This window comes from Sturnira hondurensis, unplaced genomic scaffold (assembly GCF_014824575.4).
Source record: "Sturnira hondurensis isolate 20B ecotype Veracruz unplaced genomic scaffold, ASM1482457v3 Scaffold0010448, whole genome shotgun sequence".
Taxonomy (NCBI): Eukaryota; Metazoa; Chordata; class Mammalia; order Chiroptera; family Phyllostomidae; genus Sturnira; species Sturnira hondurensis.
In genome coordinates, this window is record NW_028083079.1 from 6076849 (window position 1) to 6096579 (window position 19731).

Genomic DNA, 19731 nt, shown 5'->3' on the forward strand with positions numbered 1-19731 from the left:
CGAAACTCGGCCCACTCTGGTATCCCCACTGTCCCCACAAACTACCACTGTACCCACCCTACACCTGGTTTGTATGGTGAGCTGTCTCCAGTCTCTGATGAGCTCCAGAAGTAAGGGGATATCTCTTTTCGAAAACATGTGTAGCACGAGTAATTACGCCATAAGTGCTTATGAATGAATGAATGAATGAATGAATGACCAATTGAGTCACAGGTTATACTCTCTGAACTGTGCTTGTGGTTCAAGAAGTAATTAATTAAAACAATAGTTTTCAAATGCTCTTTAAGCAAAACAGACCGAAAAATGAGCTACTCTGGCGGAAGCCCTATCCTCTGCCCCACTGCCTCACCTCCCACAGGGGTCCCTCAGAACCCCTTTATTCCCCTAGGGCTTTTACAACAATGAGTGAGCTAAGGATACACTTAAAAAATCTGGTCGGATCTCACAAATACATCGTTGAAGAAAGGGACCAGACACAAAAGGGTGCATGCACAGTGTGTGATTCCATTTCCATCAAGTTCAGAAACAGGCAGAACTAAGCAACGGTGATACTACAAAGCAGCAAAGGGACCATCTTTGCAGGAGAAGGGTAAGTCCTGGGAGCATGAAGGGACTTTCTTGGGGGCTGGTGATGTGCTGGTTTCTGATCAGGACGGTGACCCACAGGTGTCTCTGCCTGGTGAAAATTCATCCTGCTGTACTCGTAAGATCTGCTCATTTTCCTATAAACTGTAAAAGTTTGTTGAAACATAATTAAATAAAAACAAATCTTCCTCAGGGCCCTCCGAGCCCAGCTGGAGGACCAGTGGATTGGAAAGCACAAGGTTCTATTTTACAGACCCACTTGGCCATCGGCAGGGGAGCCCTGGGAGACCCCAGGGGCTTGTGAGGGGACGACGGGTACTCACGAGGCTTTGACGAGCAGCTGCTCTCTCTCCTGGAGCTCACGCTTCAGACTCTCTACTTCCACCTTGAGCTCGATATTCTTTCAGACGAGATTAGGGAAGAAAAGAAACAGTGTAAAACTACAGGCCACACTGTCTACCATGGGGAAACCGCTTTCCGCACAGGCTGACTACGCCATGCTCGTAATAGGCAGCCGTTAGATTCAAAACCTCATTAGCCTCAGGGCACAGGGAAAAGGGAATTATTAAACACCGGTGGTCTTGAAAGAAAGCCCTGGATTTCTCAAGACTTGAAACAATTATGTAAATTTTCCAAGCTTCTAATAGCCAGAGCATTCAAACATCGAGGCATAAATGTCATACAAGAGAGGCCGATTTAAAAACTGTTTGCCCTCCACCAAGCAAATTCACAAGCAATTCTGCAGTTTGTTTTTACCACTCCAAGGCAATTACTTCTGTTGTTTACCATCATATGTGTGCGGGTTACAGCAGTGGAAACATTTACAGCTTAAAAAAAATAAACATGTGGAAGGACAAATGGGAGGCCTCGTCCCTGCCTGTCTCATTTCAATGTAAGATTTCCGGGAACTCACGAAAGAGCCACAATTGCACAGGGCAAGCTGTCTATTAGGGACACCGCAGGGTTCACCAACCAAATGTCTTCCCCTTAACTGACGAGGAAGAAAGGAGTCACACGTGGCCTTGGGCTCATAACTCACATGCGAATCCAAACACAGAGTCTGTAGCAAGCGGATCTCAACGTGAGACAGTGGGACAGCGGCCGGCCTCTCAAACCAGTCTGTAAATGTATCCCAGACAGAACATTGGATGGATTCTCACGGTAGAAATGAGTCTGGGTGAAAAGTTCTCAGACAACTGCTATAATTCCAGGTTCTCTTTGAAATCTTGCTCCTGTTTTAATAACTCATACCAATTTTATGTTCCACTCCATGATACATGAGTATCATTTTAAATAAAAATAAAATTTCCAGTAATATTTACAGTCTCAGAGGACATGCCTCCCTCCTTTCAGCCAAGCAGCTCTGGGGGATCCCCACATTGAGAAGTCAGCCAGAAAGGAAAGACCAGGGGCACGGAAGCAGAAGGACATGGGTTCGAATTCTGCCTCCGCTCTTTGCCAATGGAAACTGTAGTAAGTCAGTACATGCTCATTTATTCACTCCCTCTCTTCACAGACATTTACTGGCCCGGGGACAGGCCAGGCAGTGGGCTGAGCACTGCGGACACTGGTAAGCCAGGCAGACACAGGCCCTGCTCCATGCTAACATGGAGCAGGAAATGAAGTGACGGCCTGTAACTGTGCTCAGAAGCACAAGTCCAGGAGGCAAGAAAGCAAGGTTTCGCCTTTCAGGTCCTCCAAGTGACAATGAAAATCACAAAGCCCACCTGCCGAGGGGGATTTGAGTACTAAGTGAACTAAGGAATGAGAAAAGCCTAAAGACCAGGCTCAGAATACCTTATTTTCTCCGTCGTCAAACAACGGGAACTAAAAGAAGTCATTTATGTGACACTACTTTTTCTAGAAGACAGTAACTTTTGCAAAAAGGACACTGAGTGACAGTGCACTGTGTCTTCAACAGTAGTTTCGTGAAAACCACAGAACCAGCCTTCGAACTGAAGATTCCTCTCAGAAGAGCAAAGAGTGATGTGAGAGCTGATTTCTGAGATTCTGAGTGCTTTGCTTTCGAACGAACCAGCTGGCACTCCAGCCTAAGAAATTTAACAGAACAGAGAACATGTCCACTAGACTATTTTTCACAAGCCCAATACCTCAAATTGTGAACTTAAATACATTGTAATCATGTCTAAACCAAAAATTAAGGCACCTAAGTAGCAGAAAATGGATTATCAGTATAAAAAATAAAGAAGCTTTATCCCAGATATTACTAAGGAAAAGTGCAAGGTACAGAACAGAATATGCTTGCATGTACGTAAACAGGGGCCTTTAGCACATACGTATTCGCACACATCCTTGCATTCACACAAAACTTCTCTGCCTGAGGAACTAGTAACCTGGTCACACTAGGGGACAGGGACGAGGTGGAAGAAAGCCTGTTCAGTGCACACCTTCTATGCTTTCTGATTTCTGAATCACCTACAACTATATAAAAACTTAAACTGCAATAAAAGTGCGATAAAATCGGGTCATCTAATCAGACAACAGAAAAGAATCGCTGAAACAGGGTGGCACGATGAGGTGGGCAGACCTGGGCTCAAACACACCTCACGCAGCAGCCACGGCATCCAGCACGTCACTGACCTCCCCGGAGCTGCAGCCCCCTCTCCCTGAGTGAGGGCAATCGCCCCTGCCAAGGGCTGTCTTGAGACTTAAATCAAGGAGACGATGTGCCAAGGCCCAGGACAGGGCCCAACACAGAGAAGGCAATTAACACACTTTGGCTTCCTATCACCCTAGAAGTTCTGAGACAGGTGATAACTACTATCCTTACATACGAAATGTTGTAGGCTATTGTCTTTTCTTTGAAAGTTTTATTTTATCACCACTTCCTTCCAGGAAGGGGATGTCCTCTTTGTCTTTCCACCCTCACAATGAAGAAGAAAAAATTGTGTCTTGAGGGATGGGGCAGCTTTTCATTTCCAGAAAAGGCTCAGAAGTACCTTGCAGCCCAATCCCCCCAAGGTAAGTCCATTCGTGTTCAGTCACTGAAACTCAAGCAGAGCTCTTTTTCCTCCTTCAAAAGTTTCCACTGGTGTAAACTTCAGAAGAGGAAAAAAAAAGGAATAATTCCCAGGCCAAGGGCTAATCTACTGGAGAAAGCCAAAAAAACAGGCACTGAAATACTGTTTGTACTCTTGTCTTTTCAAGAATGCCAAGGCCTCTCTTCAACTCTCAGAACCAAGGCTTGTTCTCAGAGGCCTCCAGGCCGAGACTCTGATGGAAACGGACTTTCTTCCCGACAGTGATAAGCAAGCACGTAAAGTGCGCGGAGAAGCACACCGCAGAAACCCCGACAACCCCGACTCCGGGCAGCCGATGGAAGCCGCACTCCGAGGGCAGTGACTGTCCAGCACTGGCTGCCAGCTGGGGATGTTCGTCTGTCATCTCGTTGTAATCCACACTAACAACCCTGCGACAGACGGATTATCACTTACCTCTGGGGCAAGCCCAGAGAGCTGAAGTGACTTGCCTACAGCTACACAAATTAGTTAGGAACAATAAGATTAAATTCCAAAGACATTCTACAATTTCACTGTTTGTCTCAATTACAAATAATTTTACAAAGGCAACTGAGTTATAGTAAACCAGAAACCCAGTTTTAAAAAGAGAAAAGAGACTACCTTAAAATGAATCTTGTATTTCTTAGCTTAATATTAAAGCCATCCTATTATCTTTATACTCCCCATAACCAATTCAAATTAAATGAAAGCAGCTCTTTCTAGTCACGCTTACTCTAAGAGCCAACACTGATCAAACTTCTGCTTGGAGGCCGATGAGAAAAGGCATCAGGGGTGGCAGCAAGAAGAAGGACACTTACGGTTTTACAGATGTGCTCAGTGGGGCCATCAAATTCCTGCTGCATTCTTTCCTCGAGGAAATAGATGCGAAGCTTTAGGTTAAAGTTTTCTTTCTTCAATTCAGTGATTTGCTGAAAAATAAGCACAGGTGGATTACCAAAAGTAAAGGTCTTAGGCATGTCACCAACATTAATTCTCATAGGCTACAACGTATTCAAATGTTAAACACTAGAGAAAGCTCACCTTTGCTACTCCTGTACCCCCCCAGAATTAAGTGGTTCCCCCTGACCAAATTTAGGACAACCTGAGCATCGAAATGAACAATGACGAAGTAAAGAAAGAATTCAAGCCTCCGCACTGACAACAAGTAAAGGAGGAAAGGAAAAAAGAGAGGGGAATTTCTTCTTCACAAAAGAAAGCCAGAGCGTAAATGCAGGCGAGTAACAGGGACAGGAAGTCCCACTGCGCAACCACCACCACAGCGACAGTCGGCTCCGCTGAGGATCACTGACGCCGACAGAATCAGATGGACGATCGCGGACAACAGGACACCGCACAGTCCTGAGGTCTCACCCCACAGACGGCTTATAATTTCAAAAGGAAAAGGCACACTTAAAATTTAGAAAGCCAGCGGCCACCACGTTAATCAAGAGCACACACCACCGTCCCTTGGGACTCACAGGGAGTGGGTTGCAGGAACCCACGGACACCAACGTCAGTGGGGGCTTTGGCACCTTACATACAAGGGTGTAGTAGCTGAGTGTAACCTGTACTTTAAAAATATTCTCTATGGGAAAATGTCCGTGGTTGGTCAAATCCAGAGGCAAAAGATACAATACAGAGGGTTGATGTATTTAATATCACCCTGGTGGGACAGACTGACATCTCATGTCTCCTGAAATAAATCACTGAAAACAAACAGTTTCACTTGAAATACTTCTGCCCACAACCTTTTACCTGAACCTAATCCAAAGCTGTCAATCAGACGCATCCCAACTGAAGGACCTTCACAAAGCAACAGACCTGACTCTTCAAAAATCTTACTGACAATCTTAAATTAAAAGTGACTGGGGAATTCTTCCAAATAAATGGAAGTACGAGAGCATAACAACTAAGTGCAATGAAATCACACAGTGACTCTTGAATTAAAAAAATAAGCTATGGGGGGATAACTAGCAAAATGTGAATAACAGCTTTATATTAGATAATAGTATTATGATTCTAACTATTAGATAATAGTATTATGATTCTAATGGTATTATATATTCTAACAGAATATTCTAACAGCTAATAGTGAAGTCCTCAAGGGTGTTATCAAAACATCTGCAACTCTCTAATGAGTGGGGAAAAAGGATTCCACCGAAAATACTATTAGGACTAATAAATGAATTCAGTAAATTTGCAGGATACAAATTAATATTTGGGAATCTGTTGTGCTTCTATACACAAATAATGAACTATCAGAAAGAGACACGAAGAAAACAACCCCATTTACAATTGCCTCAAAAAAAACCCTAGGAATAAATTTGACTGAGGAAACAAAATACTTGTACTCTGAAAACTGAGAAAAACACAAATAAATGGAAGGCTATACCATGCTCATGGATTGAAAGAATTAATAACATACAAAGGCCCACATTACCCAAATCAATTGACATATTTAATGCAATTCCTATTAAAATGCCCATGGTATTTTTCACAGAACTAGAACAAAAAATCCTAAAATTTATATGGAACCACAAAAGACCCTGAATAATAGCCAAAACAATCTTGAGAAAGAAGAAGAAAGTTGGAGGTATCATCCTCCCAGATTCCAAACTATACTATAAAGCTATAGTAATCAAAGCAGTATGGTATCCTCACAAAAACAAATACATGGATCACTGGAACAAAACAGAGAGCCCAGAAATAAACCCACACTTACATGGTCAATTAATCTATGACAAAAGAGGCAAGGTAAAATTATATAATTTTTAGAAGAATATATAGGGAGAAATCTTTGGAACCTAAGGCTCAGCAGAGTTCTTAGATATAACACTGAAGGCATCACCCATAACAAAAAAAAATTTATTGCCCTAGCTGATGTAGCTCATTGGATCAAGCACAGGCCTGCAAACCAAAGGGTCAAAGTTTGACTCCCAGTAGGGCACACACCTGGGCTGCAGGCCAAGTCCCCAGCAAGGGGCACACGAGAGGCAACCACACTCTGATGTTTCTCTCCCTCTCTTTCTCCCTCCCTTTCCCTCCCTCTAAAATAAATAAATAAATAAATAAATATGGGCTTTTTAATTTTTATTAAATAAATTGGGCTTCATCAAAATTTAAAACTTTTGCTCTCAAAAAGTGTTAAGAGAATAAAAAGACAAGCTGCACACTAGATAAAATATTTGCAGATCACATATCCAACACAGAAACTGTAGCCAGAACACATAAAGAACTCTCAAAATGCAACTGTAAGAAAACAATCCAGCTTAAAAAAAAGAGATGCAAGATTTTAAAAGAATTTCACAGTACAAGATACACAGATGATAGATAAGCACAAGAAAAGATTTTCAACAACTTTAGCCATTAGAAAAATACAAATTAAAACTACAATGCACTACTAGAATAGCTTTAAAATTTAATTGATAATATCAAATGCTGCTGAGGCTGTGGAGCAAATGGAATTCGCATACTCTGCTGCTGAGAATGCAAATAGCACAACCACTCTGGATAACCATCTGGCAGCTTCTCACCCCAAAACTACACCTATCGTATGACCCGGTAAAGAAATGAAAACCTATGTTCACACAAAACCTGTGTGTGAATGCTTACTGCAGCTTCACGGACGGTCACCAAAATGACAAGACCCCACTGCCCTTCCGAGGACGGAAGAGTACACAGTGTACATCCACATGATGGACCGATGCTCAGCTACTGTGATACACACACCGCCAGTGCATTTCAGACACACTGCACTGGGGGAAGCTAGCCTCAAAGACTACATACTGTACGATTCCATTTATGTGACATCTGGAAAAAGCCAAATTATAGGGATGAAGGCCAGAGCATAGCTACCAGAGGGCTGGGGGAAAGAGAGGGTTCGACCACAAAGACACAACACACGGGGATATTCTGGCTTTATGGAACCGTTCCTTAATCTGGTTGTGATGATGGTCACATGAACCTCGAACAGGACACAGTATTTTTAAAAACTGTAATTACATATGTGTATGTGTGTGTATATATATACCTTGATTATAACAGAGGTTACAAGAGAGTATACATTTACCAAAACTCACCCAACACTTAAAATTAGTAAAGTTCATTTTATGTAAATTACATATCAAACAAGTTGAATTTAAAATAACTAAAATGAAATATAGTAAAATATTAATAGCTGAATTTGTATACTAATACATCCCCACACATCTATACTCATTGGGTTTTTTTTCAGCATTTTAAAGAATAATTGCTAATAGCATTTAATGCTCTCTTTATTAAACATACTTTTATGACTGGATAAAACATGATAAGCTTTCTCTACATTATGTTTTCAAACTGTCTGCCCTTGGCCCTCTTGTTAACAATTTTGTGGCTAACAAGAACAGCACGAGAGACGATTGGGAGGTTCATTAAATCCTCCTTTTGAATGTTTTAAGGAAACAGCACATAAAACATTCATTCAAACAAAAACGTCTGCCTTGCCAGCTGCATCCTATAAAGACAGACCTTATTCTGTTACTCAGCTACCAATAAAATATTTATGGAGCTTGCATAGAATGTCCACATTGTACGCACTGCTAAAATTCTTCACAGAACACAGGAAAGAATATTTGTCCTATTTATAGGCAAAGACATTTTCTTTAAAAATAAGAGAAGGTAAATAGGCCTTGAGAAGGTCACTGGGAAGGGCAGACGGGCAGGCAGATGAAGCACAGTGCCCCCTGCACAACAATGGCAGTCTGGTCCTCTGCTTAGCACCCCCCCCATCAAGTTTGCTCTGACAGCCCCAGCAGGCCGGACTGGGAACCCTCCTAAATATCTCCATACACCCTCCCCTCTCTTCACCACAGTAGTTCCCACACTGCATTGTACCAGCCAGTTACTGCCTTTCTACCCAACCACCTCTAATACATGAGAAACCATCCTCTGGTGCATTCTAGTCTAAAACGTAAGAGACAGTTACTAAATACCCAAAGGCCAGACCGGTGAACAACCCCAGTGACATTTCCTGAAGGCCCTGCAATGCAGGGAGGCAGTGGTCAGACCGATCCGGTTCTTACCACTCCACCGGTCCTGCCCCACCGCTCTTAGACTGGAACTCCCCGCCATCGCCACAAAGCGCCATACGTCTGGCTCCCACCTGCCCTGTAGTCTCGACAGTAAATCCCCTCTCTTGCTCACAGCGTTCCAGCCTCAACGGCCTCCTTTCTGGTCCTCAAACAAGCCCAGCCCGTCTGTCTACACAGCCCTTTCCGCAGCTCTTGTCAGGGTGGCTCAGTCTCATCCTTCCTGTCTCGGCTCAAATGACACCAACACAGAGGCCCCATCTCTACTGCCTCCACCAAGTCACACTCCAACACATGACTCTTAACTTCTTGCCAGAACTTTTCACAATCTGTATTCACCTTATTTGCTGACACATTTATTATTATTATGTTTATTATATGAATATAATCCACTCATTGAGAGCACAAACCTTACCAATTTACGGCCCTGAGGTTTTAGCAATGCCTAGAACATAGTACTCAACATTTGTTAAATGAATGAAAAACTTCATAAATAAATACAATCCAGACTACCTTGAACCTTTAGTCAAGTTCATTTTTACCTTATGCCTCAGTTCCTTTATCTATAAAAATGGGATTATAATGAAGCCTATCTCAGAAAGCTATTATAAGGATTAGAAGAAATTAATTTAAACATTTAGTATCACATCTAACACAGCATAACAACTGAAGACATATTTTCTTAAGAATTTATTTATTTATTTTTAGAGACAGGGGGAGGGAGGAGAAACAGGGAGAGAAATGTCAAGATGTGGTTGCCTCTTGCGCACCCCCACGGGGGTCATGGCCCACAACCCAGGCCCGTGCTCAATCCACTGAGCTACATCAGCCAGGGCAGAACTTAAAACATATTAATATCCTTCATGTTTGTATTTCTCCCTTTAAGAGAAAAAGTTCAAAAAATGTTAAAAACTTGAGCTGGAAGGGCCCTGGCTGGTGTAGCTCAGTGGACTGAGCGCCGGCCTGCGAACCAGATGATCGGGGGGTTCGATTCCCAGTCAGGATACATGCTTGGGTTGCAGGCCAGTTTCCGGCAGGGTTCCCTGCAGGGGATGCACGAGAAGCAACCATACATTGATGTTTCCTTCCTCTCTCCTTCCTTTCCCCTCTGAAGATAAATAAATAATAAAATATTTTTTTAAAAAAAGAATTTAAAAAAAAAAAAACCTTGAGCTGGAAAAACTGAAAACAGCTTACCATACAGTAAGAATAAATACCTCCAATTAGAAAACCCACCAAACAGGACTCAGAAACCGAACGCTGGAAAGTGAGCTCCCGCAAGGGCTGTGCTCACACACTCCAGCCCCCAGAGCCCAAGCGCTGCTGTGCAACTGCAGCCCAGCCCGATTCCGGGCAGTGCTCTCTGAGCTGGCCCGCCCACTTTGAAGAAGCTGCTACTAGGTCATTCTGGCTTCCTCCCTCACTCACACCCTATTCAAAAGCCCTGCCTAGCCTAGAGCTCCACCAGAATGGGAAGAAACACAAAAATCAACAATGTGAAAAAGAATCAAGGCAACTCCAACCAGGCCAGCCTTACCTGAAATCTAAGCCAGGCACCTCACTCTGGCATCAGTTTCGACAGCTGGCAGGCGCCCGGCCTCCGAAGCGGAAGCTCACCCACCAGATCACCGTTTGCTTCCAGGCGGCAAGGGCTAGGAGCAAGGCCCGGGGGTCAGCAGAGAGGACTGAATGCCCACTGCTGCCACTCGTGAGCTGTGTGACCGTGGGAAAATCATTTAACATCTCTCTATAAAGTGAGAATAAAACCAATTACCTCGCAGGAGCTGTGACGACCAAACAGCTGAAGCATCAGCTAGCTGGAAACCAAGGCCGGCTTTCACAAGGAATCCACTTCCCCTCGAGCCTCTTTAAGCAGCTCTTCGGGCCACCGTCAATTTCACATCCTCTTCAAAAACCCCAAAACTGTCAGACCACTCACTGAACATCACAAAAACCACAGATCTGGCTGTTCAGAGTCCGTCTCTGGCGAACGACACTGCATGTACGACAGTCCTGCCAGCAGCAGCCAAGTGAGGTTAGCAAGCGAGGAGGCCACTGTGGACCCAGTTTCTGATTCCGTTACTCTCCCTGGCGTCCCCAAATCATCAAGCAAGATGTTCCTAAGCAAACATCTCCTATTAACAATCAGTACTGTAGCAATAACAGAATTTAAAAACTGGACCCAAATAATATTCGGAACACAATAAAATCAATTTATGAAACCAACTCCTGTTATATTCTTTGCAGCTTTCACTCATGAATACACATTTTTTATAAAATTATAAAATACGTGAATTTGGATATTCCATTGCTTTCCTCTAGTATCTTAAATTTTGTTGCAGAATTACACATAATTATCACTTAAAATGACTGCACTCAACTCTGCCGACCTGATTCACTGTCAATTATTTCACATTTCTCTACTGAGCATCTGTGCATCTAGCAGAAAGCATTCAGGCTCTGCAATCAAAGAGACCAGACTTGATTTTTGCCTGCTTTGAGTTTCGCAACCACACCAAGTTCATGGGCAAGTTATTTCATCTCTTCAATCTCAGCTTCCTCATCTGTGAAATACCTTCATCACAAGCTTATTGCAAGACACCAAAGAGCCCTGGCCAGGTGGCTCAGCTGGTTGGAGCATCTTCCCATATACCAAAAGACTGCAGGTTCAATTCCAGTCAGGGCATGTACCTAGGTTGTGGGTTCGACCCCCAGTTGGGGCACATAACAGGAGGCAACCAAGTGACGTCCCTCTCTCTCCCTCTCCCTCTCCCTAACCCCCACCTCTCTCTCTCTATTTTTTTTAAATCAATAAATACATCTTGGATGAGTATCCCAAAAAAAGAAGCCAAAGAAATAACAAATGTAAAATACAATTCCTTCATTCCCAATTTTTCACAATCACACGCAATGTGGCAACAAGCAACTTTGTTTCCTGAGGATAAATTTTCCCAAAATGGATTGGGGGCTCATGAGCAATATTTTTTATGACAAACTGGGCAGAGGGTGGGGGGAAGGGACTTATTTGTTCCCTGGTAGTAATAAGTAACTTGCAACATAGAGGTTACAGAGAAAATTTGAAGATGTGAACCTCCTAGCCATTTCCCCAATAAAATTCTAAATGTGACCAACTGTCTCAGCTGAGACCAACAATTTCCAACAAAAAGGAACAAGATCCTAGACACAGAACCCCAGCACCTAAGGGCAGGTGGGTGTCGGACATGAGCAGCAGAACTCACCCTAAGAAAATAATCACGCCACTGTGAAAAGACATGTGCACAAGGATATTCACTGCTGCTTTGCTGGCAATAGTGAAAAACGAGAGACCATCTGGAATGTCCCACAATAAAAGATTATGTAAATTATGGTCCAATCCATCCCTTTTAATGTCTTTATGAATTTTAGACAGTCATTAAATAACAGGGCCCATCAGCAATATTAAGGGAAGGGGAAAGCTACCCCTGTCATTCTCTGCCCGTAAGGTCACAGGAAAAGCCAGAATTGGTCCTCCACATGTGGACAAAGACTGCTACTGGACCGACTGCCTGGATACGCTGACCCAGATTCTGGATCCACGAAGACAGGCCCCCACTGCAGAGCAAGCTGATTTGCCAACTTCTACCATAAGGCCTGCCACAGAGGTGATGACACCTTCTGCCAATGAAGGTACTAGACAATGGATTAACCAGTTTAAAGACCCAAGAAGGCGTCTGGTTTTCACTTGTCAGAGCAAGGTCTTGTACAAAATAGCAGAGTGGAATAAAAAGAAGGCCCTGGCTAGTATAGCTCAGTGGACTGAGCACAGGTCTGCGAACCTAAGTGTCACTGGTTTGATTCCCAGTCAGGGCGCATACCTGGGTGCAGGCCAGTTCCCCAGTAGGGAATGTGTTAGAGGCAACCACACATTGATGTTTCACTCCCCTCTCTTTCTCCCTCCCTTCCCCTCTCTCTAAAAAGGAAATAAATAAAATCTTATTTAAAAAAAAAAAAGACTTCCTGGGCCAGGAGACCCAAGTTCAAAGCCTAAAGAAATCCCTCCCACTGTCTGGGTTTCAGAGTCCCCATGTGTCAAACACAGGGACTCCTAGCATTCCTCTAGCTCTGAAATTCTGACTTTCTTCTAAACATCTTACGACCCTCTCCCTTAGCTCCAGAATCATCCCCTTCCCCACAAGGCCCCACAAGGCCACATGCAGCAGCCTTTCAACTGATCACACAGCCACCAGCCTTGCTCCCTCCTTGCAATCACCAGTCTGGGTGATCTGAAAGTATAATTCAGTCACTTCACTCCCAGGCTAAGATCCATCACTGGCTTCCCTCCACCTTCGGGGCAAAATCCAACAAAGCAGTGTAACATACAGGAGCTGACCCCTGCCGGCTTCAATGGCCTCACTTCTCACAGGTGCCCTCACACAGCCTCCCCCTTCCAGCCAAAGGGAACTCACAGTTCTCAAAACTCACCACTCCCTACCAGGCCTCTCTCTGCGTTCACACAGGTTGATCCTTGCATCCGGACGCCCTCCCAGTCCTCTTGCCTTGGCAAATCCAGTCTTGTCCCCGATGACCCAACTGAAGAAACACTTCCCTGAGTCCCCAGGCCAGGTCCTCTAGGCTCCACAGCACCCTGTATTGAACTATTTTGCTTTCCGTCTCCCCAATCAGACTGTGAGCTTCTTGACTGAGAGACGCGCCTGCTGTTAACCTAACGCAAATCCCCCAGCCCCTGGCACAGCATGGCGTGGGGTGTATACCTGCAAATATTTATTGATGGAAGATGGACTCTGAGCAAAACCAGGAGGAGGCCTATGTCTTGCTAGATGCTAGCTAATAGGCCCTGATGTTCAGACACTCATTATCTGACACTAGAGGAGGACTCATGAATTCCCCTTTAAATCAAAGGGACTCCAGCCTCCTCTTTAATGTGTATGCTGACTGTAAAATAGGCATGAAATGCCAACAGGATTTCCTATAAGCATCCTGCAGAAAATTCAGACCACCTGAACACAAAGGTCATGCATTTGGTAGCTCAAGCCAAATGAAAATTTTAGTCACTTATAAAGACCTAAAAGGGAAACACTGAGAACAGTGTGGTCATTTCAATCTCAGCTGAAGGATTTGCTCTTGAAAGTACTACAGTAAAAGATATTAATGCCATAAAAACCTAACAGCAGCCAAAGGACCACAGTCATAAAATGTTTAAAAAAATCCATAAATCCTAAAACATACTGGCATAGAGGTTCTCCCTCACCTTTAAGAAAAGTAGTACTTAGGTCACCAAGAGCACATCTAAGCAAGGAAAACTCAAACCACAAGCAGAGCAGGAAGAAAAACCGCACTAATGAGCACACCACCACCAAGAAGGAGCAACAGCTGACATGCAGGTGGACTCGGGCGTGGGTGCTCATGCACACTCACTCCTTTAAGCCTCCTAACAGCACCAAGACACACACACTGCTGTCCTGCCCATTTTCAAGGGATGGCAAGCACAGACAGGCTAAGTGACTGGCCCCAGTCACCCTGCGGAAGTGGATGAGCAGGCAGTCCGGCTCCGGGGCTGTGGNCCATAAATCCTAAAACATACTGGCATAGAGGTTCTCCCTCACCTTTAAGAAAAGTAGTACTTAGGTCACCAAGAGCACATCTGAGCAAGGAAAACTCAAACCACAAGCAGAGCAGGAAGAAAAACCGCACTAATGAGCACACCACCACCAAGAAGGAGCAACAGCTGACATGCAGGTGGACTCGGGCGTGGGTGCTCATGGACTCCGGGGCTGTGGTCCTTGGGCAGCAGAGACCGCCTGGAGAACAGCCTCGCCATGTCACCCCCGGGCACCATGTCACCCCCCCAGGCCTCAGCTTCTCCTACTTATAATACGGAGGGCAGATTCCTCTCTGAGATTCCTCTCAGGTCAAAAGGCATACAGGAAAATGTGAAAAGCAAAAATTGTAGGCTTCTATAAAATTTTTTCATCTAGAAATAAAATCCAAAAGTGTGCCCTCCGTAGATTAAACACTGCGCCTCACAGAGCCACTCCACCAGTGCCACGGAGCACCGACACAGGAAGCACGCAAGTGCCCGGCTCAGGGCAGCAGCTCGGGGCAGCAGCTCGGGGAGCAGCAGCTGTTGTTACCCTTATGATAAAACAGGAACCACCATTTAAACAGCAGAGCACATTTTAATTATACACAATGTGCAGTAATCAAATCTCACTCATTTGCGGCCCCAGACCCCACAGCATAGATCAACTTGTACAGTTGAAATTACAACAGCTCAAAGCTCAGAAATTACTTGTTTCCATTAGAGATCTGACAAGTCATTTCTTCAATTGGTCACCGGTGGTTTGCAGATAACTATTAGCAGTAATGAGCATCCTAAATTAAATCCGGAGACAGCACCGCTCGTTCAGTAACGACAACTGGGGAGAGAGAAGCACAGTCGTGGGACGTCCTTCTCCCCGTGTCCTCCGTCCTCTGTCTGATGAACAGCCCCCTGTCCTTCACAGCGCGGATTCCATTTGGTTGCAGATGAAGAAGGGTCTAATTCCTCCCAAGATAAATGAAGAGTGTTGAACAGGTAACTTGTTAATGAGATTTGGAACTGAGAAAATAACCTTATTGTCCTGTTATTTGACAACAAGCACCCTTCACCAACAAATGGACGACACGGTGCCTAAAGATACCAGGTGTGAAAGCCGCATCGACCCATCCTGGGACAATCACCACAGCGCTGGGCCCAGGCTGCTCGCATTCCACTCGACGGCCACAAAGAGGAAGCCCACAGAAGGCCAGGAGTCGCCCCAATGCGGTGGGAAAGTAATGGCCGTGGAGTCATTAAAAACCTGGATTCAAGTCCCAGCTCTGATGCTAGAGCATCCTGTGATTCCTTCTCTGTAAAATGGAGATAACACAAAACCCCTCACAGACGTGCAGCAGAGGTCAAATGGGGGCCATTAACAAGGTGCCTGACACGACAAGAAAGTCCTTGACAGACAAGAGCTCCTCTCAACTGTGCGGTAAGGTCCTGTCCTCACATTCGGGACACAGCAGCACACCACCCTCCCGTAAGCTGGAAACTGCCGACCCTTTGAGACCCCATAACCAGCCCACGACCTGAAGCGCCGACTGTGCCAGGTGTATGAGTCTCAAAGAGAAGGACCATGAGACCTGGCGTTCCTCCAGACTGGGCGTTATCCGGCTCAGATGCTTGTCAAGAAGTACGGCTCCCTCCTGGGCCTGCTTAGACAGTGGCAGTGGGCAAGGTTTTTTAGGGACAGAGACTTGGTATCTCCACTTACATTTTCAAAGTCCTTCATGTTCCGGGCTCTGGTGGGAGACACTGTTTCTTCTGACACTTTTGGGAGCACTATAAAAAGGTAAAACAGACAGAACGTCACGGTATGCAAATCGCCGGCATCCCCATCAGGGAACAGAGCCTGAAAACACATGAGCATCTTCCACAGTATATTCTGCTGGTGCTTTCTGGCTACTGTGATAAACTGCTCTGAGTCCAGTGAAAGCTCTAACCCATTAGATTTCAAATATCTACACATTATTTAAACTAGCCCCAATATCATNTTTTGGGAGCACTATAAAAAGGTAAAACAGACAGAACGTCACGGTATGCAAATCGCCGGCATCCCCATCAGGGAACAGAGCCTGAAAACACATGAGCATCTTCCACAGTATATTCTGCTGGTGCTTTCTGGCTATTGTGATTCACTGCTCTGAGTCCAGTGAAAGCTCTAACCCATTAGATTTCAAATATCTACACATTATTTAAACTAGCCCCAATATCATGAGTATGCATCACAGAATGAACCCAGAAAATGCACTGGGCATGTGGCCGAGCAGAGCTGTCCCGACACGTACTTCCTTACTGTTTGTCATAAAGTCGTTCTGCCGACCAGGACAGCGTGTCACATGTCAGCAACCGAAAACAGAGCATGTCTAACTGACCTGACATCAGGAGTCACAAAACTGTTAGGACACCAGACAACAAATATTTTAGGTTCTGCAGGCCATATATAAAGCCTAAAATCTGTTACAATATAGTAACACTAACTCTTCTGTTGAAACACAAAAATAGCCACAGACAATTCACAAACAAATAAAGAAGCTGTGCTCCAATAAAAGCTTATTTTCCAAAGCAGACAGTGGGTTGGAAGCTGCCAATTGCTGCTATGGAATGATTAAAGACTTTGCCCAAACCCAAATTTCCCCACTGCTTCTTTAATTGAGCAAACATTTACTACTTCCCTATTCTGTGCCAGGCGCTGGGGAAACAGTGAGAGAGACAATGATCCAAGGCCCAAGAGGTCCCCACTCTAGTGGGCAAGAGAGAGACAGACAGCAACTGTCACGCTGCACAAGGGGCCTGGCACTTCTCAGCTGCAGAGTGAATGCGTGCTGAGTGGATGAAAGCACTCTTCCGACAGACATGCATGGGGGGCCTCTTCTCTGCCAGGCAGCATTCTAGAAATGGCTATATCAGGAAACAAAATGAACAAATGGAGCTCACATTCTAGGAGGAAAGAGACAATAAACAAAATAATAGGGCAATTCATAATATGTTACAATGTGATCAATGCAATAGAGAAAAACAAAGGGGACAAGGAGAAGAAATACCAAGGCTGGGGTAAGGAATGCCATTTTACATAAGGTGGCATTTCCATTAGGGTGACCATAAGCAAGGTCTCACTGAGAAGGTGACAGCTGGGCAGAAGCCTAAGGTGGGAGCACGTCTGGTGGATCTGAGGACCAGCCATGGTGCCAATGGACTAAGAGGGAGAGAAGAGGAGGTAAGCGAGGTGCTGGGGGGCAGACTATGGATGCCTGTGGGCTCTTCCCCACACTCCGAGGAGCCAACAGAGGATTCAGAGCGCAAGAGTAACCTGATCAGACTCGGTTTCTACGGGCTCCCTCTGGCTGCCCCACTGAGCACAGACTGAACGGGGCTTGGGAACCAGGAGACCAGTCAGGAGGTTACCTGGATAATCTAGACCAGAGATCACAGTGGCTTAAACCAGGGTGGCATAGCAGGAGTCAGAATTGGACTGGAAGTGGGCTAATTCTGGGTATTTTTTAAATAGCCAACAGAAATCGATGAAACAAAATGAAATGAAATATATAAATTGCAGAGAGGAAAGCAAACCTAAGGCCAGTGGAGGAGAGCCAGGGAAGGCAGTGAGCTTCAAGCTGAGTCTGAAAGAAGAAGCAGGCAGATGAGGGGCAAAAGGCAACAAAACTTCCCGCGCAAAGGCCCAGAGCTGGAATGGGCACGGTGCCCTGAACCACTCAGCAGAAAAGAGATTCAGGAGCTGGGCAGGGGCAGACCGAGAANATATAAATTGCAGAGAGGAAAGCAAACCTAAGGCCAGTGGAGGAGAGCCAGGGAAGGCAGTGAGCTTCAAGCTGAGTCTGAAAGAAGAAGCAGGCAGATGAGGGGCAAAAGGCAACAAAACTTCCCGTGCAAAGGCCCAGAGCTGGAATGGGCACGGTGCCCTGAACCACTCAGCAGAAAAGAGATTCAGGAGCTGGGCAGGGGCAGACCGAGAAGAACCCTGTGCGCCAGACCCAGGGCACACGGATCTGTGCTCCTGCTCCACACACGGGCCACGCTCAGTCATCTGGGTCTGTGTCCCTGTCCCTAGACAGGGACATAGTCATCTGTGTCCCTGTCTAGGCCCTCCTCATTCTTCAAGTCTCAGCTCCATATCAGTTTCCTGGGAAACTGGTGCCTGACCCACCTCCCCCACTCACCAAGATAAATCCCCTCTTACTCCACTCACCACACCTGATACATCTTCACTCGCTACATTCATCATATGATTTATCATAATAATTCTTCAACTGTTTGTCCTCTCAGATTGGCTGTGACCTGTTCAAGGCTGAATCCCAGTGTTTAGCCCAGAGCCTGGCATGAAATGGACGTGCATGTGGGCCTACCAATTTTCTGCTTCTGTCTGTGGGCAGGAAGGGCAGAAACAAGAATTGTTGGATTCTGTGTTACAAGTAAAAGTTAACATATTCTGAAGGAAAACCTAAGGGTGGCCCATAAGCCGAAGTAGTCTCCAGAAACAAACCTGTGACATGTATATGACCTGCTCTAAAAACATCTTCCTTTTGCACATATTTCATTGGTCTGGAGAAGAGAATAAAACACAAGTCAAAATATCTCTAAGATATTTCAACAAGTCAAATTATTAGCACTTCCACAGATAACTGCAATAGCCTGCACTTTTCTCAGAAACAAAAGTGATGATGAACGCAAAACAGAGTCTCCTCATAACTCAGCTCAACCACAACAGACGGCTTACTTACTGAGCACCGTCTCCTGTGGTCTGACCAGCCATTTGCCTCCACAGGGCAGGCCCGTGTGGATTCGAATGCTGGGCCTCTGCTGGCACATGGCACCCAGCAGCCTGCCGGGAGGGCCCTGGCACACCCAAGTTCAGACCTCGGCCTCCAGCCGCTGAGCAGTGGGGACCAACAAGTCCTCCGTGCCTGACCTAATACCAACCCCGTGTCCTGACTCCATGCAGTCACTCGGTTTAGCAAACACAGACTGAACCCCTATGAGCTTGGTAGCAAGAAAAAAAACTCATGAAATATGGCCTAAAGGACATCAATTCCTCTAGGCCAGTGTTTCTGAGAGGAGGTGAGTGACAAATCAATACATACGTAAAATCCTGAGCACCTACTGTGGGTACCCTGCAGGCCTGCAGAGACACCAGAGCCCTTTCCCAGGCTCCAGGCCTCAAGGCCCCCTTGGACTGATATCTGCTTCCCTTGTTCCTAGTTTTTTAAAAAATGCCCAGCTTTGGGTACTTACCACCATTTCCCAAACCAGCAATGGGGCTGATGCCTTCCAGATCATCTGGTAACTTGGGAACGAGGCCACTAAGAGAGAATATATGCGTAAGAGATGAGTGAGTGCTGGAACGACAGAGACTGTTAAGACTGCTGAGACCGCACACGACAATCACCGGGCCGTGGCCAGCCAGGGGCACACAGCTGAACTCCCTGGGAGGCAGCAGTGCAGAGGTTAAGAACCCAGG

General features: G+C 45.3%; 1 protein-coding gene across 1 annotated transcript in view; it reads right to left on the bottom strand.

Annotated features, from left to right (window-relative positions):
- CDK5RAP2 (CDK5 regulatory subunit associated protein 2) overlaps positions 1-19731 on the bottom strand; it is a 165893-nt gene that overhangs the window by 137410 nt on the left and 8752 nt on the right. Inside the window, exons 2-5 of the mRNA XM_037059158.1 lie at positions 19506-19573; positions 15970-16037; positions 4424-4534; positions 909-985 (exon numbers count right to left, since the gene is read on the bottom strand). Coding sequence (XP_036915053.1) covers positions 909-985; positions 4424-4534; positions 15970-16037; positions 19506-19573 — 324 coding nt within the window. The remainder of the gene's footprint in view (positions 1-908; positions 986-4423; positions 4535-15969; positions 16038-19505; positions 19574-19731) is intronic.